Source organism: Lepidochelys kempii, chromosome 8 (genome assembly GCF_965140285.1).
Source record: "Lepidochelys kempii isolate rLepKem1 chromosome 8, rLepKem1.hap1, whole genome shotgun sequence".
In the NCBI taxonomy this organism is placed as follows: domain Eukaryota; kingdom Metazoa; phylum Chordata; order Testudines; family Cheloniidae; genus Lepidochelys; species Lepidochelys kempii.
This window is the reverse complement of record NC_136387.1, coordinates 46,999,193-47,025,375: the sequence shown is the minus strand read 5'-3', so window position 1 is coordinate 47,025,375 and position 26,183 is coordinate 46,999,193. Positions and strand designations below refer to the sequence as shown.

The following is a 26,183-nucleotide window of genomic DNA, read 5'->3' as shown; positions in this document are numbered from 1 at the left end:
GATCCCTGGTTGGGGTTCCCCATAGATTAAAGATATTGCATAGTACCGAGTCATGAATTTCCCACTCATGGTTGACTGAAAAATGCCTGCTGAAAGAGTCTGTGAATGTATTTCATTTTCTGGTAAGGTAGGCTGTTGATATGTTGATTTGGTGGCTGATGCACCAGTTCCACAAGCTGACTGCTTCCGCACACAGGGAGACAGATCTCGCTCCTCCCTGCTTGTTGATGTAGAAAAAGGTCGGCATGTTGTTCAACAGTATCAGGATGTGGTGGGTGCAGATGAATGGAAGAAAAGCCTTGCATGTCTTCTAGACTGCTCATAACTCCAGAATGCTGATGTGCATCCTGGACTCCCAGGGTGTCCAGGTGCCATGTCTTGTTTGGCTGACCATGTAAGCTCCCCAACCAAAAAGAGATGTGCCTGTGGTAATGGTGCTGTCTGGAGAGGAGGGAGGACAGGAGATGCCCACACATACCTGTTGAGGATTTGTTCATCACATAGGGAAGAAACCACCTTGGCAGAAATTGTTACAATGAAGTTCATTGGGTGGTGGTCTGGAGAGTATAACGACTGAAGCCACGCTTGAAGGCAATGACGGTGGAGTCTTGCAAATGGAGTGACATGAGTGCATGAGGTCATATGACCTAGGAGAGAGAGGCATGTCTTGACTGGTACTCGAGGGCTGTTTGTGATCTGGGCTATAATATCGTTCATGGTCTGAAATCTGTCTGTGGGCACGTATACCCCTGCAGTGACCAAATCCAGGGTGGTGCTGATGAAGTCCAGAGACTGTGGAAGCGAGAACAGATTTTTTGGCATTTAGACTGACCCGCTCAGGGAAGAGAGGTGGTGTAGCATCATTAGAGTTGATGCATGGGCCTTCTGGCATGACTTAGCAACAAGGAGCCAGTTGTCAAGACATGGGAATACAATGAGATTGAGGTGTCTGACATGAGTTGCCACTACTGAGAACACTTTGGTGAAGACTCTGGAGGTGGTTGTCATGCCGAAAGGGAGCATTCTGTACTGAAAATTATTGGAGCCCACCATGCATCTGACGAGGCATCTGTGAGCAGGATGAATATCTACATGAAAGTATCCAGAGCTGTTAACTACATGTCCTTTTCTAGAGATGGCATTATAGAGGCCATTGTGACCATATGAAACTTGAATTTGTGAATGAAGTGGTTGAGGTGGTGGAGGTTGAGAACTGGTCTCCCTCTGTCCTTCTTTTTGGGTATAAGGAAATATGTCAAGGAAAAGCTGCTCACTTAGTATTGGGGGGGGAAGGGGGCTTGTTCTATCGCTCTTTGCTATAATAGGGAGTCCACCTCTTGCTTGAGAATTGTCTTGTGAGAGTGATCCCCAAAGGGGAAGAGGCTTGTGGAAGAGATATGGATGCAAACTCAATTGTATGAGATCAGAATGGATGATATTCAGCACCCACTAGTCTATTCTTATTGCACTCCAGGTGCTGAGAAAGAATGCTAGATGACCTCCAAATGGCATGTGAAGATTGGGCAATGTTGGATTTAGTGGCTTTCAGCTCTCAAGGTCCCATCAAAAATAGTGCCTCACCGAGGGTTGAGATTAGGATGCCAAGCCTATCGCTGAAGGTGCAGGGAAGTGGGTCCTTTGAATCTTCTGCCTTGTGTGTGACGGTTCGTAGGGCCTCTAATGAAAAAATTGTTGAGCCGTGGGTCTAGGTCTAGGCAATTATCAAAGGAACTTCCTCATGGGGACAGGTGTATATATCCCCAGAGCGCAAAGGGTAGCTTGAGAGTATGGAGGGAATTGTCCATCTTCTGACTGAATAACTGTGATTCATCAAAGGAGAGGACCTCCATAGTGTTCTGGGTCTCTCTAGGGAGCCCTGACATGCTGCATATAACAATAGCAGTAGCCATGGCTCTAGACGAAGTGTCAGCAGCATCAACTGTGGATTGGAGAGCAGTCTTTGCTATTAGTTTGCCCTCATCTCTCAACTGGAAACAAGCTTTGTCCTGTTGTGGCAGACTATTAGTGAACTCTATAAACTTGGAGTAGTTCACAAAGTCATACCTGGATATTAGTGCCTGGTAATTGGCTATTAGCAGGTAAACACCTGTCAGGGATGGTCTAGATAATACTTAGTCCTGCCATGAGTTCAGGGGACTGGACTAGATGACTGCTCGAGGTCCCTTCCAGTCCTATGATTCTGTCCTGAACTGGAGTCTAGATCCAAGAAGACCTTTCTCCCCATAAGGCTAGGCGCTTACACTCTTTGTCCTTAGGAGTAGATTGGGAGTGTTGCTGTCTAGCCCTTTTGGAAGCTGCTTGGACTACCAAAGAGTCCGGGGAGAGAGAAGAAAAAAAATTCAGTCCCTTTGGCTGGCACATAATAGCGTCTTTCCAACTTCTTGAGCATGAAACCGCAGGTGACGGGGGTGTGACAAATAGTCCTAGCTGGCTCCATTATAGTTTCATTAACAGGAAGTGTTATTTTGTTGGATCCAGATGGGTGGAGGATGTCAAGGAGTTTGTGCTAGGATTCCTGAACCTCTTCAAGAGGAATATGTAGTTCACCAGTAACTCTACAAAGATGATCCTGGAACTGCCTGAATTCATCAGAGGGGAAGGAGACATAGGGATTACCACTTTGTCCAAAGACGAAGATGGCAGTCGTGTTGGTTCCGTCAGAACTGCCAGATCCGGTGCATATTGATTGCTTTTCCTCCTCTCAAGGATCCTGAGTGCTGCCTCCTATGGGATGCAAGGAGTGACTCTCTAGCAGACCTGATCAACTCTGCAGGGGAGTATTGGTCCCAGGGCTCTTAACATCTGGGATGTTAGATTGGGTGGAATCTGAGTTACTACAGAGAATTCTTTCCTGGGTGTCTGGCTGGTGAGTCTTGCCCACATGCCCAGGGTTTAGCTGATCGCCATATTTAGGGTAGGGAAGGAATTTTCCTCCAGGGCAGATTGGCAGAGGCCCTGGGGGTTTTTCGCTTCCCTCTGCAGCGTGTGGCACGAGTCACTTGCTAGCGGATTCTCTGCACCTTGAAGTCTTTAAACCATGATTTGAGGACTTCAATAGCTCAGACATAGGTTAGGGGTTTGTTACAGGAGTGGGTGGGTGAGATTCTGTGGCCTGTGTTGTACAGATCAGACTAGACTATCATAATGCTCCCTTCTGACCTTAAAGTCTATGAATGTGGCCAGTAGGAAGTGTCTAAAGGGAGACATGGGGTGCCAGCAGCTCCAAGCTCAATGCAGAGGTTGGTCCCAAGCTGATGTAAGTCTTTTTGATGGCAGAGGACATGTAGGGTGGTTCAGAGTCTTTCAATGAAGAGAAAGTTGATTCCTGTTCCAGAGGCGGTACCATCGGTGACGCTGAAAGGAAGTTGTATTTCAAGGAAGGAAAAGGCGATAAACCTCTCTGAGCGATCAATTCCCAGGTGGTGCTATGACATCTCTGGAAAGGAATGGACCCGATCGAGGGGATTTCAGATCCGGGAGTGCAAAGATGTCCTGTGGAATGGCATGGAACCCAGTTCTCACTGCTGTGAGAGGGGATGTCTCCACCCAAACCATCGGCGCCTGAGAGGGTGCTGTTGAAGATGGTGCTGCAGGTAGGTGTTGAACCATCTTCATCAGTGCCAACAGATCCCAAGGTTTGGGAGGTGTCGATGAAGACAGTACCAATAGGTTGTGTTCCAGTACTGATGGAGCCTGATGTTTATATGGGCTTTCTTGTCAAGCTTCTTGGACTAAGATATCCTAAGTCTTCTTGGGCTGAGGTGCTGGGCTTGCTCAGAGCCGAATCAGACTTCTTTGAAGTGGATTTCAAGGAAACCTTACCTCTATGAGAGTGCTTCCTGGGTTCCCGAGAAGACCCTGCAGTGGATTTATGGGGGTAGATTCTCTGGCACCAGTGTTGGACTTAGCAGCAGGAGGCTAACTCCTTGCTGAATCAGGCCAATGTATTGGGGGAGGGGTGGGGGGAAGAAGGGAGTGGGTTCCCTGGCCGGGTCCGATTGAGGCCTCATGGCCTTTTCCATGAGGTGTTTTCGAAGTCCGAGTTCCCACCCTTCTCAGGTACAGCTGGGGAACAAGCAGCAGATACCTCACCTTGCTGCAATGTGAGCTTCCCTGAGGCAGTACAGGCAGCGCTGGTAGTCATCACTGACCGAGAAGCACTGAAGGCAGGAAGTACAAGTTTGAAGCCTGGAGTCCTGGGCATAGTCCAGTGCCCGTACAAAATAGATTAATATTTTGGGGGAACACTTTCCCCTCTAACACTAAAATCTATGAAAAATACTATAACTATAAGCTGTACAAGATACTAAAAACTATTTAGGAAGCTAAATCTTATCTTAAGGGATGAAGCCAAAGCTACAGACACAGAGAGGTTCCGACCTGAGCCATGCAGCGGTCAGAAGTAACTGAGGAGGCGGTCAGTGCACCCTACCCTTTTTCCTCTCGGTCAGACACACAAGGTGAGCCAGGGCGTATGCACAGACCAACGGATACTACTTCCAAATTCTCTGGCTCCACACACACAGTGCGCATGGGTAACCCATAGTGGAATACAATAGGGACCAGCACTTCAAGAGGAAAAAAATCTATTCATAGCAAATGAAAAAAACCTGGATACAAGCTGTTAAAACAACCTCCTTCAGCCATATATTTTCAGTTGAATGGAAAATATATCCCCGAGATCTGTTTGCATTCTGGCGCAGCAAAGCTTGGAGGAAAATGTGCATGCAGCATCTCTAGGTTTGTCACTGTTTTATTGTGTTATATTAAAAATATTCCTTAAAAATATGCACCACGCACAAGGACATAGTTCCATTAAAAAGCTTGTATATCTGGGTAAGTCCCTGCCATTTCAGGGGCCTCTGTCTTTGGTGCACCTCAGCTCCTCCTGTTCTCTGCCTGTGGCTCACCATACTTTAGTATCCTGAGGAGTGTAACACTTAGGGCACATCTTCACTACGGAGCTAAATTGGCGCTGCTGCAATTGATGCAGCAGCATCGATTTAGTGGGTCTAGTGAAGAGGTCCTAAATCAGTGGGAAAGTGCTCTCCCATTCATTTCTGTACTCCACCTCCCCGAGAAGTGTAAGTTAAGTCGGTGGCAGAGTGTCTCCTGGTCGACACTGCGATAAGTGGATCTCACTACGTTGACTTCAGTTACGTTATTCACATAACTGGAGTAGTGTAGCTTAGATCGATTTACCACGGTAGTGTCGACCTGGCCTTAGATTCAATTCTGGTTGTTGGCTTGGTGTGGGGGTGGCTGGGTGGTGCTAGTGGCCTGTGGTATGCAGGAGGTCAGATGAACTGGTGGTCCCTTCTAGCCTTCACCTCAATGACTATGAAAACACAGGTCTTTCAACTGGATGTTAAGCTCACAAACTAACTTACCTGAAACGTACCATCTTTAGTTCTGGGCTGCTCTTCCAAAATGTATTGGGTCCCTAAAATCAGGGCTGTCACATTGCTAAAATGCCAACTTCTTAGTTGGGTGACCTGCCACATGTTAACGTGTAATGAGAGTTTGTTTACAATGGTGACACAAGTGAATAGATGCTGTGCTGTCCTGACACGGTCTCCTCCAACCAGACAGGCACTGAAATTGACAAAGATTCTGCTTGCCAAAGCTTCTGGATGGGGAGACGGACAGAGAGGGCAGCAGGTGACCAACCCAAAATACAGCGGAGGTGGTGATCCAATTTTAGCCTAGGAGCATTTACAGTGTCCCTTCAAGGAGTTTTATACTCTGACATAGGAATTGATCTGTCTAGCCCAGTATTCCTGTCTCTGACAGTGGTCAGTATCAGATGCTTTAGAAGAAAGCACAAGAAACCCCATGACAGACAATTTATGCCCTTAACATTTTACATCCAATCTAATGGATCTGTGGCTGTCCTTATTCATATTTATTTCTTGGATTTACATTAGAATGAGACATGCCTGTCCTATGCTTTAGGGCACACAGGCCAGGTGCCTATAAGTATCTAATCCAGTTTGGATTCCAGTTAAGCTCTTGGCTCAATAACTGACCTATTTGAATAAGTGAACCTCAGCAGCTGTAGGTCTGCAGCCCCAGTGTCTACTGGAACAGAGCCCAGACCACAGTAGTTGAGTACTGAGAGGAAGTCAGTCGTTTTATAGTGGCTATTTGTTTGGCTGCCCTCATCCTATGTGGCTACAGCATTGGGCCCTGCTTTGACTAACAAGTTTCCTCTTGTGTTTTCTCATGCAGTACTGATGAAAATTTATTGATGATACTCAAGAGGCAGAGGTTGCCCTTGACCCTCAGCTAGAGTGTGCTGCAACCTCAAACTGTTTGTCAGATGAATGCCTCTTTGCCTCTGGTGCAGCTGGTGTAGGTTGGGTCATCTCGTGCAGTTATCAGATACAGCTTATGCTGGAAACTTTTGGTGCAGAGGTGACAGCTTGAGCCCAGCTGTGCCCTTTTGGACATTTCATGGTGGGCCCATTTCTTTGGCCATGTCGTCACCAAATCCCTCAGGCCAGGTGTAACTGTTGGCTACCACAACTCACTTAAGCCCTATTAGGGCCTTCTTTTACAATTACACCGTGGGCACCGATACCAATTGGGCCTGTTATCATGCACGCAAGCGCTCATTAGAGGTGCAAAGTCATGGGAAAATGAACCCTTTGTATCTGATTTGTATGGTTTACGTAGATTATAAATTCCTTGAGGCAAGGACTTTGTCTTTATGTCCTGTACGCTTTTGTACAGCATGCTGTAATTGTAGGAAATAGCCTCATGGCAATAGGACATGTAGAGTTTTAGGAGTCTCCGCGATATTGCTATAGAAAGGAGAAGGAAAATGTCGATTCTTCACAGCCAATGGTATTGACTCAGTTTCAGCTTAATGTTATCACTTGCCTCAGATTTTACAGGATGGTCTTAATTGGATAGATCTGGACCCTTCCCACAGCACCCCCCATCATCAAGTGAATTGAACTCTTCCTATTCATTCCAGAACATCTAAACCAGTCAGAAAGCACAACAAATAAAAATATGTTTCATACAAACAGACTCAAAGCACATGTAAATATGTATCATTTCAGCAGCTGGCCATTCCTTCTCCCAGTAACTAAACTAGTTTATGAAAACTATCCAATAATTAGTAGAAAAATGAATCATTTTTATAACAAGAAACTGGTTTATTAAAAGCTGGAACTGGTTTCTCCCCCCTCCAAATTCTTAACATAAGGTTCTTGTTAGCTTTAAAATGAAAGCATAAAAATACTCCAGAATTATGTTATGGTATGGATGAAATGTACACTATATAATACATGAAAAGAACCCTGACTAGCTGCTATTATTTTTAATTAGGCTCTATAGCAAATATGGCTTTACCTTCCAACACCAGTTAAAATTTGGGGAGGCTGAAATCTCCAAACTCATGGGACTGGCAATTCTGTTGCTCATGCCTCGGAGCACTAAACCATTTTACATTAGCTCTAAGCATCAGGAAATCCTGGCTCTTGGTGCCAAGAAGTTCAAAACGATAATGACATGTCTGAAAACTAGGATTCTCTGTCCGACTGCCTGCCTCCATTCTAACAAACAATTCTGACCCTCTGTATTGTAAATGGGACAGAACATTTGTAACAGTACATGCTGTTTCCAATTAGGTTGTCTCCTTATATGGCAGATAACTCCAGGGACAATCATATTGAAAAGCACTCTCAGAAACAGAATTTTAATTAGAAATCAGAATGTATTTGCCTGCGCCCTGCACAAAGAGCTGTTACCAAGATTTGTAATTTGTATTTATTCTTTTCATTTAAATGGGTCCCCGACTGTAATGCGTTGTGGTTATGAACAAGGACGTTCTACAAATACGTTTTATTTTTAAAGTATATTTGATGTAATTTTGCCATTCATTTGCTGGAAGGAGACCAGATTCAAAGCCTTAAAAACATACATTTCAACAGAAGTTTGAAATGCAAGGTTCAGCAATCTAATGTAGCTCAAGGATGCCCAGACTTTTCCCAACCAAGGGCTTCATTGGCAAAGTGACAAGATCTTGATGGGGCTATTCTTAGTTTCCCAAAAACAAAGCAGACCGCAGCCATCTTCATCTTTAATAGGAACGTGCAGACATTGGGGATAGTCTCTCTCTCTCTCTAATGACATTCCATCTAGATCTTGGCTCATCAAGATTGATAACTGCACCCTGTCATTTGCATGGGCCAGATCTCCATATTAAAGTTGAGAATGGCTGTGAGCCACACTCCATGAGTATGCCTACCCTCCAATCAGAGATGTGATTTCAACTCGTGTAGCACATCCAAAAGCTTTAATCTAGCTAGCTTGGTTGTCACAGCAGTGAAGCAGCAGCAGCACATGCTTCTGTGCAGGATAGCTGCCCAAATAATTACCCAGGATTCCAGGTGGGCTTGTCCATGGTACTACAGCTTCACTGCAACCAGTACCCAAGTTAGCCATATTAAAGCAAGTCAGGTATAGACGTCTACATGTGCTGCATGCAATCATGCCCCCTGATTGTGGTATGGAAATACCCTAGGACTCCAGAGGTTGCACCTGGCTTCCCTTTTCTTCAGTTTCTCCATCACTCATGGGCTTTAATAGACATACACATTTTAAAATAAATAAATAAATCACAACTGTATCACAAGTGCTTTCACTTTTAAAAAAATATATAGTAAAAAAGTCACCACTACGTAAGAAAGATTTTGCAAAACAGTCTTAGCAGAAAGAAAAGGAGTACTTGTGGCACCTTAGAGACTAACCAATTTATTTGAGCATAAGTTTTCGTGAGCTACATCCGATGAAGTGAGCTATAGCTCACGAAAGCTTATGCTCAAATAAATTGGTTAGTCTCTAAGGTGCCACAAGCACTCCTTTTCTTTTTGCGAATACAGACTAACACGGCTGCTACTCTGAAACCAGTCTTAGCAGAGTCAAGCTTGGGAAGTCATTTAATTGTCAACCCTTGTGTGTGCTGGGCTTGCTGGCATTTCTGTGGCAAGAATCCCTCCCCCAGTCAAGCTGCAAGGAAGCAGAAGGGGCTAGCACTGAACTGGAGTGCTCCTTAAAGAGCAATGTCAAATAGACATGCAGGTGAGGTTTCAGATAGGAAGGTGTATAAAGGGGAAAAAACCTGCATGCTTTCTAAGAGGTTCTCCTCGGGAAAGGAGAGCAATTACCTAGTCCAACTCAACTGTTGGATTTTAGGTAGTAATCACAGAATTTCCCAAAACAGATTACACCACTGCCCTACATGTTGGGATTTGTTCAGACTTTACATAAAGATACTAAAGTTATTAATTATTGGGGGAAGAAAAAAATAAAAGTCAAGAAAGGGTGGAAGCATGTCTCCATAACTTCTTGTAGAAGTGAATTCCACAGGATTACCATACTGTGAACGAAGTACATCCTTCTATTGGAGTGTATTATCACACATGCCTATCTGTCATAATTTGGCATACATGTCACATAAAATAAAAGGAGTCCTTGTGGCACCTTAGAGACTAACCAATTTATTTGAGCATGAGCTTTCGTGAGCTACAGCTCACTTCATCAGATGCATACTGTGGAAACTGCAGAAGACATTATATACACAGAGACCATGAAACAATACCTCCTCCCACCCCACTCTCCTGCTGGTAATAGCTTTCTAAAGTGATCATCAAGTTGGGCCACTTCCAGCACAAATCCAGGTTTTCTCACCCCCCCCCCCCCACACACACACACAAAGTCACTCTCCTGCTGGTAATAGCCCATCCAAACTGACCACTCTCTTTAAAATGTGTATGATAATCAAGGTGGGCCATTTCCAGCACAAATCCAGGTTTTCTCACCCCCACCCCACCCCCTTCCAAAAACCACACACACAAACTCACTCTCCTGCTGGTAATAGCTTATCCAAAGTGACCACTAAGGTGCCACAAGTACTCCTTTTCTTTTTGCGAATACAGACTAACACGGCTGTTACTCTGAAACCTGACATAAAATAAAGACTTTCCTAAACCCTACAGATGCCATGAAGAACAAGGAAGGATCTTCTTCTCTGAAATGGGAGTTTTCTTATTTGACCTTGTGAACAAAGTCAGTCCAGAGATCCAAATTGGAACAGCTTGCTAAGATGACAAGGGAGAAAAGGTCAGAATAGAAGGGCAATTCAGACAAATGTCTCCAACAGCTCCAGGAATCTACAAGTCGAGCCAAAAGACAGACATCTTTCACCCATCCACAAGATTTTCAAAGCATATGACATCAGTAATCAAGCTGAGTGTTAGCTGGGAAGATTGAGTAAAATCAGGAAACAATCCTGACAGCTGAGAAACTTATTTTTAACAGCTTAAGAATACTGGAAACAATTCTGCTAGTTAATCAAATCCCTAGCGTCTCCTTAGACATTTCCAAACAATGATGCCTGAATAGTGTTTGAATAATTGTCATAACATGTAATGAGTTGTGCGCTCTAGTTTTCTATTCCATTTTTATTGCCTTTGGAAAGCTATCAGGAAATACTATGCATACATTAATGTATTAAAGAAATGTATAAGTCAAAAGGAAAACTGGATCCTCCAGTGTGACAGAACACCATGAAGTTTTGATCTATGATTTCTATAAACCTGCTTTCTCGATGTAAATCATTGCCCCAAGTATGTTTTAAAATGTAACCCTATTAAAGCTTATGTTTTGGAAAGGAAAAAAAGTTACTCAAGTTGAAATAATGTAAATCAAGCATTAAAAAGAAACCTGAATTAGTAATTTTCTGATTACATAAATTCTTTCCAATAAGAGCTTTACCTGCTGGAGAAGGGATGTTGCCCAACTAAGTCTCCATTTTGGAGATGATAATCACTGAAGAAATCTGGACTCACTGCTCCATCAGGGGCGATCAGGCCATCTATGAAGAGACAAGAAATATAGAGGTTGAGAGACAGTGGCTTGTTGGGGGTGCCAGAAAAGCAGGCCACACAGCAAGTGCTGCTTTATCCCAGGCACGCTCCAGTCAGCAATCTGTGTCAGTTTAGGGATCAAAGACAAGCTGCAAGAAACAAGGCCAGCTCCTGGCTCAATAAGACAAGAGACTCACCGGGGCCTGAAGCAGACTTCACCACTCACAGCCCAATTCACAGCTCCTGTGATGGGCCACAGCTCAGAGCTGTATCCCTCACACTTTTGCCAGCAGGACTGGAAGAGATGTACAAGGTCCAATCCTGCCCATTCCGTCACAGCACTGGGACCAGAGAAGAAGTAAATAAAGAGCCAAACACCAACTTCCAGGTCAGTGGAATAAAAATGATGAGGCAACCTATGGCTTGATTCTTCAACCACTAGCCCCCACCCTCTTTTTGAGGCTGTTCCTGGAGGCAACTTCATGACTTGATTTCCCCCACCTTCCCAGTAGTTTAATGCCTCATAAGACTAGCCTAAATAAAAAATAATTTTCATATGACAGGCTCCTGGGGAACTCTAGGAAATGGACAGTTCCTTAGCTAAGAGTAATATTACTTTGTTCCTTTTACATTCACCACTGGTAAAAGTAGGTGCATGTGTTTATAAAGTCACTACGACGCCTTAAAGGAATCACAGCCTTACCTGGTTTACAGAAGAGAGCAGGAAATTATGGAAATTTACTCTCAGTTACACCAGCTGTTGAATGTGTCAAAATCCCCAAATGAGAATGACAAATGGTGTCAGTTCCATCAGAGAAATGCCACTTAGCAATACAGCCGTTCACAGCCACCAAGTTAGACAAAATTCTGAGTGATATTAAGAGCAGCACTGCTCTGGCTATGACAATATTTTACCAGAGTTCTTGAAGCACTTCAAGGTTTGTGCTCACCAGTGGCGGGCACAGTTCTTCACCTGTGTGGTCAACGAAAAGCGACTTTCAAAGACATGGGGAATATTAAAAATCATTGCTCTCCTGAAACCAGGGGAAAGCCCACATAATGTTGCAAGTGATTGACTGATATCTCCATTGTCTATGCCATTCAAAGTTCTGAAGCATCTCATCCTTCCCCAGAAACGGAGTCAATATTCAGCATGGAGCAAACAGAGTTGGAGAGGCTGGAGCACCTGCGATCAAGTGCTGCTTTGACAACACTGAGCAAAAATTGTTTCCAGAAAAACCTGAAGACAGGAGCCATATTTCTGGATCTGACAGCAGCATATGACATGACGTGGAACACATGGCTCTTAGACAAATTGTCAAGAGCACTCCCAGCATGGGTAGTCAACATTGTTGATCTTTTCTGCAACAGATGTTTCCACATGGGAGACAGAGTTAGCATGTGGAAAAGAAACCAACAATCTACCACAAGGCTCTGTACTGGCACCAATGCTTTTCAACCTGTTCACAAATATCCTTCTGCTCACCCAGTCCTGCATGTTCACATATGCAGATGACATTTGCTTGGGCGTCCAAGCAAGGTTATTCCTAGAACTTGAAGATGTCCTAAACTCTGATTTGATTAAGTTGGCCAAATACTGTAGTCAGTGTGACCAAGGCATTTATGAGTGTGTTCCATCTTCACAATGCCAGAGCAGACCAAGAACTGAATATCTCTCTTGACTGACATCACCTGAAACATGAATTCCACCCAATCTACCTCAAAGAAACCCTAGATAGATCTCTCACATATCTCAGCCATCTGAGGTAAACTGCAGCTAAGGTGACGACACAACATTCTAAAACACCCTGGGTGCCACTTCATGGGGAACAAACTTTCAAACTCTCCGATCATTCAGTTTAGCCCTGTGTTACTCTGCAGCAGAATACTTTGTTCTGGTCTGACCCCAGTCAGCCCATGTCAAGTTAGCTGACACACAACTACACTCAACCACAGTGCATCGCAACTGGGATGATTCAACCCACACCAGTGCCATGGTTTCCTATGTTAAGTAACATCACTCCTCCATGCATCTGCCATGAGGATGTTACAGCCAGAAGATCAGGGCAAACCCGAGCATACCTCTATACACAGACTGTTTTGATGACCCAAGAACGTGCTTGTTGTCGAAGTACCCACTGTGGGCCCACCTACCCTGCCCAGATTTCTCTGCAATGTCAATGTGGTGTGAAGAATGGTTTCTGAAGTCAACTGCAGACCAATCTCTTATAACTGAACCAACCAGGCGTGTTCCTGGCTTTGACCTGCCATGCCATTCATGGGTCCTTCTGAATCAATTTAGAATGGGACAGGCCCAATGTGAGCCTTCATACCTGGGGCCAACAAGAGGATCCCACATGTGGCGATGGCCAAAGACAGTGTCACACATCACTGACGACTGCCCTCTGACCAGATGGGATGGTGGTCTGAGGTCTCTAAATCTGGCTGATGAGGCTGCTACAATAGGTTTGGCAAGCTCCACAGCCGATAAGAAAAAGCTGCACAGTGTAAATCCAGAGTCAGTCCACCACTCCAGATTTATTTCAGTTAAAATGAAAGCACTGTTTATCATTATTGCTATTCTTACACTCTTGGTACATTAGTTGTTAATAAAAAGGGCACAGTTCTTTACCTGGTAAGATGTGCCAGGCTTTATTAGAGAAAACAAGGCTCTCTCTATTAAAATATACAGTAACAACGAAAGTCTGAGGCAGCGTTTAAAAGTGAGTCCCCAGCCTTACAGATCAGAAAGCATTCCAATAAAAAAAAAACCCATGGAAGAAACAGATGCATTCTGACTGATACTTTAATAGTTTAACAGATGACAGAGAGATTCCTAATGACTAGGAAGTAACAAATGCCATTCCACTTTAAAGTAAAAGAGATAAGATCCAGGGAATCACAGGCCACTTAGCTTAACCTCTGTGGTTTCAAAGCTACTAAAGTTGCCTAAGCAGGAAGCAATGGAAAGTTACTTACAGACATGGGCTTAAAGAGGACGATTCAGTCATTCAAACAAATCTCTCTTTGCATTACAAATTTACCTGATTTTTTTTTTTAAGATAATGTAGTGACAAATGATAAAAGGAATAGAGCTGACACATCTAGATTTCCATGAGACATTTGATGAGGTGCTACAGAGATTCATTTAGAAGATAATAGTGTATGGGAAAGTGATTGAAGACAACGTAACAGATTGTAAATGAAAAATGCTAGCCATGATCAGACAGCATTTTTAGAAGTGTAAGATGCGGTGGAAGAGCGTACAGCTAATTGCATACATGTGTGTACAGCATGAGAGAGAATAGAACCTGACAAGAAAATATTCTGACAAATAAATAATCCTGTCTTTTCACATTGTTCAGATGCAGGCAAAAGGCAAGTGTGCTATATAGAGTAAAATATTTCAAAGGAAAACAGATTTAATTAATTGTATTAATACTTACATTGAGTCTCTCTTTCTCTCTATCTGAATTGTTAAACAAAAAAAATAAGATGGAACCTAAGCATCTTTGCGCTAAAGATATTTTCAAATTTTAAATATGCAAATTAAGTAATTTCATATTGTAAATATTAACTTTTATGTCAAACTTATATCTCAAAACCAGGATTGTTATATATCTAAATACTTTTTTCATCCTTATCAATGGAAAAAGCATTACATTTTAACTTTGACACTGAAGTAACCACACACTGCTTAAGGTTTCTTCAGTCAACAGTACTAGCATTCAAACCATAAAGCTTGGAGTTATGGACAACAAATGTATGAATTTGTAGGAATATAAAAGTACACAGTGTCAGTTGCATAGAATGCAATTACAGGTTAATCAATATCTGTTGTTACATATATTCGACATAAATTAAAGATGTGTATATTCAAAGCTGAGGAAACACTGAACTCATGGAAAGTTACTTTAGAGTCCCCTTTAGATTCTAATGTAGGTTTAGTCATTTTATGTGATGGTGTTGATGCAGCACCACAATAACAACTCATGTCATTAGTGATTTGCAGAATTCCTACTGGTTGAGAGAAGAGATGTGTATTTTGCTTCGGCCAATCAGAGAGCAGGTCATCCATAAAAGTATCATACTGAAGTTTCATAAATAAGCTGGTTCCGACTGAATGAAGTTTTGATTTTTGAACTTATGAACAAATAGTCCTTCAGAAATCTATATAACTGCAAAAAAAGATTCCAGTTGGTATAATAATCCATAGTCTTTTCAGAGTTATATTGTGTGTACATTGACCACATTTCAAGAATATAAATCTAACAGAGTTCAAGAACACACCCTTAGTGGCCCTTGACAGAAGGAAACTAAAAAGTGAATCTGTATTTTGAATATAATCATTTACTCTTCTACCTTAAAAAAACCAAAAAGACTTTTCAAACATCTGCAGAACATATCATTGGAAATCTGCCCTTCCTCCCCCGGTCAAACATCAATTCCAACACAAAAACCTTTGTTCAAATAATATTAAGTCTGTAACACGAATTATTGAAAGCCAAGAAATTCAAAGTTACTGGTCACACACTGTCCCTAACACACACTACCGGGAAAAGAAATGGTCTGCTGAAACAAGCAAAGGTCTATTGCAAAACTCTGGAAAGGGAAGATTACAACGGGCATGCTTTCATATCTTTCACTTCAGAAAGTGCAAAAAGCATTGCTATAATAAGAGATCCCTGTAACATCCTATGAATTGCTCAAAAAGTTTGTCATATAGGTTCAGTGCAATTAGATAAAGTGTTCAAAAAGGAAAAAAATAAATCTATAAAGCATGAGTATTGCTATGGCTAACATATATAATCAAATCTGTACATCCGCACACTACAGTGCTGACATACTTTGAAAGTAACTGTAAAACTGGCATTGGGGACTTCAATATTTATTCTCTCTCAGTAACTTCAGATAAAATGTATCCAGTTTACAACAGAAAGGTTTTTGGGTTGTCTTTTAAATTATTACCCTTCTTAAAAATTCTTCTTGTGATCTGAAACCCAAACTAAGCTCATGCATCAGCAGCAAAGGACTGCACATTTATATAGAAGGTAAGAATAACCAGGCTTTCCCTCCCTGCAAGAGTTTTTTCAGGGATATAAATCTTCAGGCTTCAGGGTGTTAGCCAGCCTCTAACTAAAGAGGGTTAAGGAAGAAACTTCTCCTGTGGGAAAGTTACTCTAAAACTGTCTTCCGCAGGGTGTCTTGCACCTTCTTCTGAAGCAGCTGACAATAGCCACCACTGGAGAGAGCACACTGAACTGGATGGATTGGTCAGATCCAGTCTGGAAATTCCTGTGTTTCTAGCTAAATTGCAACTGCAAAATCTTTAATGATGTGAGAGATGAAGAGAGTCCATTTCATCTCCCAGAACTTTTGGCTGGGCATTACTGATATGAGTAAAAATTAGCAAACACTTATTTTTTCTTTAAAACCACTGACTGCATACACATAGGGACCACGTCTATAGAGTAAGAAGGTTCCACTTTTACATCATCATTTTTTGTGACCGCAGCCATTCTAATTTTCAAGTGACAAAATACTTTTTCTTAAGGAAAAAAATATAAAAAATGGAAACCAGAATATGTAAAAAGATAGCTTTTAAGCAAGGTTTTACTGAGAGAAGGAAACCACAGGAATCTCTAGGATATATTCTCTGTGTAGGACATTTATATCAAATCAGTTATTTGCAGTGTTGTTGTAGCTGTGTTGGTCACAGGATATTAGACAAATGAGAGGGGGTGAGGTAATATCTTCTATTGGATCAACTTCTGTTGGAAACAAGCTTTAGAGGTTACACAGAGCTCTTCTTCAGATCCTGAAGTCAAAAGATGATTTTTCTGGCTGCCAGCAAAACAGGGATCTGCACATCCAGATGGGTTCTTTCTAAGTCTTACATCACCCTCAGAAACAAATATGTCACAGTTGGATCTTAACTGACACGCAAGGCAAAACAGAATCCAGCTTCAACTTCCATAGCTGCACAGCTCCAGGAGGTTAACAGGGATAAAAACTTATTTGGTTTCATTTGCAAAGAAAACCAGCTATGGGCACAAGAAGGTGGTGTGAGGCATAACAGAAAATGTGGAAATGGCAGAGGTCCTTAATGACTTCTTTGTTTCGGTTTTCACTAAGAAGGTTGGTGGCAATCGGATGTCTAATATAGTGAATGCCTGTGAAAATGAAGTAGGATCAGAGTCTAAAATAGGGAAAGAACAAGTCAAAAATTACTTAGACAAGTTAGATGTCTTCAAATCACCAGGGCCTGATGAAATGCATCCTAGAATACTCAAGGAACTAACTGAGGAGATGTCTGAGCCATTAGCAATTACCTTTGAAAAGTCATGGAAGATGGGAGACATTCTGGAAGACTGGAAAAGGGCAAATATAGTGCCTATATATAAAAACGGAAATAAGGACAACCCGGGAAATTACAGACCAGTCAGCTTTACTTCTGTACCCATAAAGATAATGGAGCAAATAATTAAGCAATCAATTTGCAAACACCTAGAAGATAATAAGGTTATAAGTAACAGTCAGCATGGATTTGTCAAAAACAATTTGTGACAAACCAACCTAATAGCTTTTTTTTAACCGGGTAACAAGCCTTGTGCATAGGAGGGAAGCAGTAGATGTGATATATCTTGACTTTAGTGAGGCTTTTTATACGGTCTTGCATGATCTTCTCATAAACAAACTAGGGAAATAGAACCTAGATGGAGCTACTATAAGGTGGGTGCATAACTGGTTGGAAAATTGTTCCCAGAGAGCAGTTATCAGTGGTTCACAGTCATGCTGGAAGGGCATAACAAGTGGCCCCGCAGAGATCGGTTCTGGATGCTGTTCTGTTCAATATCTTCATCAATGATTTAGATAATGACATACAGAGTACACTTAAAAAGTTTGCGGACAATACCAAGGTGGGAGGGGTTGCAAATGCTTTGGAAGATAGGATTAAAATTCAAAATGATCTGGACAAACTGGAGAAATGGTCTGAAGTAAATAGGATGAAATTAAAAAAGGACAAATGCAAAGTACTCCACTTAGGAAGGAACAATCAGTTACACACGTACAAAATGGGAAATGACTGCCTAGGAAGGAGTACTGCGGAAAGGGATCTGGGGGTCATAGTGGATCACAAGCTAAATATGAGTCAACAGTGTAACGTTGTTGCAAAAAAAGCAATCATCATTCTGGGATGTATTAGCAGGAGTACTGTAAGCAAGACACGAGAAGCAATTCTTCCGCTCTACTCCACACTGATTAAGCCTCAACTGGAGTGCTGCATCCAGTTCTGGGCACCACATTTCAGGAAAGATGTGGACAAATTGAAGAAAGTCCAGAGAAGAGCAACAAAAACAATTAAAGGTCTAGAAAACATGACCTAAGAGGGAAGAATGAAAAAATTGGGTTTGTTTAATCTGGAGAAGAGAAGACAGAGGGGACATGATAGTTTTCAAGTATGTAAAAGGCTGTTACAAGGAGGAGGGAGAAAAATTGTTCTTCTTAACCTCTGAGGATAGGACAGAAGCAATGGACTTAAATTGCAGCAAGGGTAGTTTAGGTTGGACATTAGGAAAAAATTCCTAACTGTCAGAGTGATTAAGCACTGGAATAAATTGCCTAGGGAGGCTGTGGAATCTCCATCATTGGGGATTTTTAAGAGCAGGTTGGACAAACACCTGTCAGGGATGGTCTAAATAATACTTAGTCCTGCCACGCATGCAGCGGACTGGACTAGATGACTCCTCGAGATCCCTTCCAGTTCTATGATTCTATAAGATCAGGCCAGTTTTACATACATATGTATGAGCCTGCTGAATAAGCTAGTGTGAAGTAGATAGCCTATTTCTCCTACTCTCCACTACATTTTCAAGCGCTCCTGTAAAGATCTGCCAGATCATGAATGTGCTGTTCAGAGTCCCACAATAACACAACACACATTACAACATAACATGAAGTAACATAACCATCCCCAGCTAGTGTAAGTCAGCACAGCTACACTGCAACCAATCAGCTGAGAATCTGGTCCCATGTTCAGATATGTTAAAACAGGAGAAGGTGTGGACAGATACTGAATATATTCTATCATCTTACCTGAATTGTAATAAAGGTCAGGTCTTTCTAGAATATCCCCTTCATGGATGTAGGGCTCAATGCGGTCATCCCCATACAGGTACTGCTCACTCTCGTCCATCTGTCGACTCTCTACCATTTCTAGCCACTGAGAGTTGTGCCATCGGAATTTCTCACTCTGGATCTTCTTAGCCCACTCCTCATCATATTCCTGTTAAAAATGCCAAGCAGGTTTTTAACCAGGCACTGGAGAAACTATTTGGTTTTTGTACGTAAATGTGAGTGAACTTTATGCTAGTGAAAGACACAAGCTTGACAGCCTTGGAGACTGAAGTCCTTTGTTTAACTTGATGGTGCATTGACTGTATAAAGCAACATGTTGCAAGTATCGTATGACACATTGGCAACCAAGGTGCCAGCTCTTGCCAAGTCTGTAGGCGTCAGCTGAGCACTGACAAATGTATAGCTGGAAGCCAGACCAGCTCACCTATATATTATTGTTCAAGATAGGTGTTAGACTTGTAAGAATGTGTTTAGTCTCTATAAAATGCTTGTACGTTGCTGCATGCATTAATCTTACTTTTATGTCTGTATCCCGTGCTATAAGATAGCTTTACAATTGTAAAAATGCCTACTCTGAACTTGTGAACCTAGGCATGAAGAGGGGCTCCCCACACACCAAGAAGGACTATCAAGACTAAATGGGCCGCTGTAGAAAAACTTTGTTGATTGCGCCATGGAGAAGTTACATGCAGGAGCCCTTGTCCCATATTGTCAAGGCTGATCCCCACTCTGGTACTTCAAGTGCAGAAGGTGGGGGCCCGCAAGGGTTTTAAAAATTAATACTGGCCACTCCAGGCTTGTATAAAACTCCCAAGGTCACAGCTTCTCTCTGACCTTGGATGGATAGATGCTGCCACCACCCAAATGCAAAAAAACTCTTTTGGACCCAGAAAGGAGCACTTGGGAATTCTTCCCTGTGGGGTACCCTCAAGCCCTTTCACCCCCACATTCCCACATCCCAAACGACAAGACTCCCATCACTTCTCTTGGGAGATTACACCACAGTCTAGGAGACCTTACCAGAAAGAATCTCTCACCAGCAGGAATTTTCCCTTATCTAGTCAGCTGGATTTTTCTTTTCTTAATTATCACCTTTGTTTATGATACCTCCCTGTACTACCCTAAACAGTTCCTTCCCTTCCTTAGTAGTGGCATACAGAATTTTGCTATGTGCATTTGAACTCAGGAAAGGATTCTGGAAATGTTGACATTATAAAGCAGAGGATAAAACAGAAAAAGGACTACAAGCCATCCTTTGGTGGGTTAGAAAATTAAACAGGCAAATAGAGGTTCAAAACATTTTGATAAAATCTACCAGCACAGATTTTGCCACACCCTAATTTGTAAGCAATTTTCTGTTTAGCATCCCCGGAGTCTATTCCAATAATTTAAGACTCATTTGCAATCTGTGGCCTCACTGTACAACTGCTTTCTATGTTTAATACTGGGTGTCCAACAAAAACAAACAGCAATACTGATTCTATAAGATGAGTCCAAGATACAAAGTTCAGGCCTGAACTGAACTTCAAGTTTGGAAGTTTAGGAGCAGCCCACTATGGAACTGAAGGCCAGCTATTAAATTTGGATCTGGTTCAAAACGTTTTTGAAGTTTGGTGTGTTCAGATCCTGAGCTAAGATTCGTGATCATCTATAGATTATTTAATGAAAAGCCTAATAAAACTTGATTTCCTCACACTAGTAATATGCCAGCATATCGAGGGACGTGATCGTTCCCCTCTATTCGACATTGGTGAGGCCTCATCTGGAGTACTGTGTCCAGTTTTGGGCCCCACACTACAAGGATGTGGAAAAATTGGAAAGAGTCCGGCAGAGGGCAACAAAAATGATTAGGAGACTGGAACACATGACTTATGAGGAGAGGCTGAGGGAACTGGGGATGTTTAGTCTACAGAAGAGAAGAATGAGGGGGGATTTGATAGCTGCTTTCAACTACCTGAAAGGGGGTTCCAAAGAGGATGGCTCTAGACTGTTCTCAGTGGTAGCAGATGACAGAACAAGGAGTAATGCTCTCAAGTTGCAGTGGGGGAGATTTAGGTTGGATATTAGGAAAAACTTTTTCACTAGGAGGGTGGTGAAACACTGGAATGAGTTACCTAGGGAGGTGGTGGAATCTCCTTCCTTAGAAGTTTTTAAGGTCAGGCTTGACAAAGCCCTGGCTGGGATGATTTAATTGGGGATTGGTCCTGCTTTGAGCAGGGGGTTGGACTAGATGACCTCTTGAGGTCCCTTCCAACCGTGATATTCTATGATTCTATGATTCCCAAAGCTGGCTACACAGGAGTATTACAAAAAAGTGACAGTCTACTGATGTTGAAGTTAGCTGCGAGATAGTGCTGGTTTAGAGGAAAACAACAGAACAGTCTTGTACACATCTTCCCCTACAGTATAAAGTGCCCTTTCAATGCCAACATGTTTGTGAGAGAGACAAGGTAGATGAGGTAATATCTATTATTGGACCAACTTCTATTGGTGGAAGGTACAAGATTTTGAGTTAAAGCGTTCTTCTTCTGGTCTGGAAAAAGAAATCAGAGTAGGTGAGCTAAATCCAAGTTGGGATAGATAGCGTCTGTGGTCATTCTTCAGTGATAAGCTACATGCTGAAACTTGCTAACACTTCTGGTAAGAGAGGCCTTATGGTAGACTCAAGAAATGTGTGTATGTATTTCCAAAGCCAGCTATCACATCTGTGCACAGGTTCACAGCAGAGTCTAAATGATACACAGTGGTTACCAGAGGCCTGTCAACTGCAACATACATGCATCAATATAATATTCATAAATAATATTTCATGACATTCCTTCTCTGAAATGGAAGCATGCCCTAATGAGTCCTCTCCACACTCTAACAGCCTAATTCACTGATTTCAATAGGTGCTGTATCAGTCCCTAAGGGTATGTCTGCACAGCAATTAGGCACCCGCAGCTGGCCTATGCCTGCGAGGTGGGAGGGTCCCAGAGCTTGGGCTCCAGCCTGAGCCCAGAAGTCTACACAGCAATGAAACAGTCCCACTGCCCAAGCCCTGCATGGGCTAGCATGGGCCAGCAGTGAGTTTTTCTTTGCTATTTACACATACCCTAAGAGAAGAGATGTGTTCCTTCCCCCACATCAGGTGGCTCTCTGAAAACAACCAATCAACTTACCTTGAGTCTCTGAGGCTTCATGGGGAATTTACCACCGTGCAACATCAAAACCATTATTCCACTGGAAATGGAGAGGTTACACCTTTGTTTTACTTGGAAGAATGGCAGTTCGTTTCTCTTGGCATGAGGCCAAACATGGACTTTCCATTCTGATACTTCAATACAAGCACTGTAGAACTGATCAATGAAATTGTTTTTCATTGTTCATTTTATTAATATAACTTCATAAGCAAAGTTTTATGAATGAAACAACATTCATTCATAAAACCAGATACCCCAATAACTGGCTGAGTTTCACTTTCAATCCAATTGCTGCTTAAATCGCTGAAATTTACACTGTTTCAACATTGTAACTTCCGTTCACTGTTTGCCATTCCTTACACTTGTCCATATTGTAACTCAAACTCCATTTTAAAATGCTCACTCCATGTTGTAAAAGCTTGCTGCAACCTTCATTTTTGCAAAACCCTGCTGTAATCTTATTAGTTTAGTTTAGATGTGTGAATGAGGTATGTATGGACGATGGAATCAACCTCCAGCCCCAGCCTGTCCTGATGAAATAAAGTGTAAACACCAATGGCTGAAGATGCAGACAACAGCCCTGACAAAGCAAGAAGAGTCCACCCTAAAAAGAAAAGAACAAAAGTACAATTGAAGAAACATCAAAGCCAGGTCCTAGGCTGAAAGTCATGTCTGCATCTGACGGGTAATCAATCACACCGAACCCAGAGGCAGCGTGCCACAGCAAGACGGATAGATTCTGGATTCAAACTAAAGCCTACAAAAAGGATGGATGAGATGGAAGACTTTGGAGAGTGACATTCTGCTGCCAACATGTTAAGGGCATCGGTGCATGCCCAACAGAGACCCAGCTCTTCCTTGTGCCCGGCTTTCCTGGCTAGTTAGCCGCCATAAGCTACGAACTCAAGCCACGAACTCAAGCTACATTCAGGACTGGTAACTATACAGCAGCTGCAGAACATTTGGGGGGGGGGTGTGTGTGTATGTATACACACATAGGTATTAGATATTAGTTATTGGTCATAAGTTAAATTGTGTTATAATAAACGTGACATCTTGTCTTCTCCCCTAAAATGATCCTGTGTAGTTTTGTCTGCATAACAGCACCTGTCTACATTGACCTCTACGGACATACTTGTGGTGCAAATTTGCACTTTGTAAAATATACATCTAAGATTTTTATCTCTGAGTCTGCAAGTAAACTAATCACACTGGGATTCCCCTCCACTTGGGGAGCAAGAGATCAGGATTTCAACCCAGGTCTCCCACATGGCTTTGTGTGCATATAGCACTGTGGTCACCAGACTGGATCTGAAAATACTTAATGTCCCTGATGGCCTCAATCACGAGACCCCAAGACTGCAACCTGAACTCCTGACTGCTGCATAAAAATGCCACAACTTAGGTGAAAGAGCACTGTCCTGGGCTGAGTTCTTTCTTCTTGTCCCCCTCTCACTTTTAATTAAAAGAAAAACTAGAACTAGCAGTGAAAAATAAACTCCTTGGAAAAGGTAAACTCATCTCTGAGAAGATTTATAAAGTGACCCGTGAAAAATGAAAAGGTGCAACTTTCAGTGATGACATCTGACCAGTATCTTGGAAACATTTCCTTTGCTGTGTCTGCGTGGGCTATCTATTATGTCAGCCCTCAGCAGCCTTAAGCTCCTTTCAAGCTTTAGAGAAACACCTTGTAACTGCCAGAGGCCATTCTGTAAATCCCAAGAAAACTATTCCCAGAAACGATGATGACAAGAAGGGGAAAAACTAAACATAGCAAATCGGATTAATTTGTAGGAGTTGAGTATTTTTTACACTGGCTTGTTTACTTTCAAAGGGTCCCAATAACCACCATCATTGCTTCTAAGTTCCCAATTGCAGATTTAGCAGGGTGCACATAGAAAAATCTAATGCCTTCTAAAGAACGTTGATCTTTGGTGAGACTCACTTGCATGATTTTTTTAGTTCAATTCCACACTATCATCTGAGCTGACTGAATTCACCATGCTATTTATAAGATGTAGCAGGGGTCATGTGGACTTTCATTAATCATTCTAAAGATATAATCAATTTAAATTCCCCCAACCCTGACTACCCCCTTATTGTAGTACATAAAAAAGCATCCACAGAACATACTGATCTCTTGGTATGTTTCTTTCAGAAGAAGTTCAACACTCCACATGTACTACAACAAGTTCCATGAGATGAACTACATGCTACCCTAAATACTCCTCCTTAAACCTCAGAATAGATAAAACTAGCAGATGACTGGTGAATTAAATTGGCATGGATCTGGTTGTCTCTTGATTGAATTGTGTACGTTTTTTAATCATCTAAACCCCACTTTTCCCCACCTGCCCTCAGGTAATTTTGGTGCTTTTCTAATATTTTCAAAATCAGTTTAAGTCTATTGACTTGGAATTACCATATCAGATAAGAGCAAAGGTCAATTTTGTCTAGGATCCGTGTTTGGCAGTGGTCATAGATTTTAAAGCGAGAAGGGACCGTTATGATCATTTAGCAACTGACCTCCTGCATAACATAGGCCAGGGAGTCTCAATCAATAATTCCTTTATGAAGCCTCTGGCTTTTCCAGGGGATGGTACAAATAATACCTGAGTGAACAATTATGGAAAAAACTGTATGAGTAAACATCAGCACAGGAGAGAAAATTTAGTACCATAAAACTAGAACTAAAGAAGAAAATAGGTAACAAACTAAAAATAAATATCAAGGAAAAGCAACTCCCTGCAAACCCAATAGTGTCTATAATGTCCTTGAAGAGATTAATTTTGAACCAGTAAAAACCTTCTTTACTTGAAGGGCATCTTTACCCAATGAATTCCCTCAGAAATGAAGTACAAAAATGATGAAGGTTATGGCACAAACCAACAGCCACTAGGATGTTCTAAGTGAAGTCTGTCAGTCTTCTTGAATAGCAGACCATTGGGTAAGGAGGGGTGCAGTCAGTCTCTCTGATGTTTTTCAAATGCTGCAAGTTTAGTTATTTAACGAGAAGAGTGCTCAGAGGCTGACTTTATTCTCCTCTGAGCTCCCTTGACATCACTATCTTAAGCATTCGGTATCCATAAATCTTGGAGCGTCATGGAAGATGTATGGTTTGATTCTGCATGGAATGTGCCATCCTTTTTGAAGTCCTACATCCAGCTTTGTTTACTATTGAACCACAGAAACATTATGAAGCATTAACTGGCCTATTATCAGAGCATGCCTGTTCCCTATCAGGCGTCCCCTTTGTCACTGGCTTCCGTCACACCTTGTATCTGATTAACACACTATAGGATAACATAGAGCTACACAGATCTGTTTTGTGTTCTATCAAGCTGATGGAAAACAGATTTTCCTTTTCACTTTAATGTGGCTGCCCTCTAATTAGGTCTTTAATATGGTTCATTTAATGTGATTCCCTGTACTAAATTAAAACTGCTGTATAGTAAATTGAATCCTTGTTAAGGTTAGGATTGTAGCTGGTAAAGTGATACACTGTGTTGATGGTTGCCTGAATGGACACTTGCTGTAACAAAATGCATAGTCTACACAAATGATTAGATTAACAGCATATTAGTCATTGCTTAACAGGATAGAGTTTTTCTGGTTAGCTATCTTTAGTGTCCAGTCCCTAAAACAAACTTCTTCCAGCACATAATGGGCCATATCCTGCCCTCAATTACATCTGTGTAACCTTCAATGATTTCAATAGGCTTGTACAGGTGTAACTGAGAGCACAATTAGGCTCACTACTGACATAAATTAGCTTTTGCCATGGCCCATAATGTAAAATCAATGTAATGTGCAGTAAATGTAAATTAGGTTGGAAAAGATGCATCTGTTTTAAATCTGAGCACAAGCTATCTCCCGTCCTTCCCTAACTGCTTTGTGATGGTCTCCAAAATGGTCCTCTGCAGAACAAAACCACCATGATAAACATTTTCAATGTATGTGT

The 26,183-nt window shown here is 42.0% G+C and overlaps 1 protein-coding gene across 4 annotated transcripts in view; it reads right to left on the bottom strand.

Annotated features, from left to right (window-relative positions):
- KIFAP3 (kinesin associated protein 3) overlaps window positions 1–26,183 on the bottom strand; it is a 138,021-nt gene that overhangs the window by 39,310 nt on the left and 72,528 nt on the right. For all 4 annotated transcript variants that reach the window (XM_073356365.1, XM_073356364.1, XM_073356367.1 and 1 more), the window contains 2 exons: window positions 18,999–19,188; window positions 10,810–10,909 (listed from right to left, as the gene is read on the bottom strand). In XM_073356365.1, coding sequence (XP_073212466.1) covers window positions 10,810–10,909; window positions 18,999–19,188 — 290 coding nt within the window. The remainder of the gene's footprint in view (window positions 1–10,809; window positions 10,910–18,998; window positions 19,189–26,183) is intronic.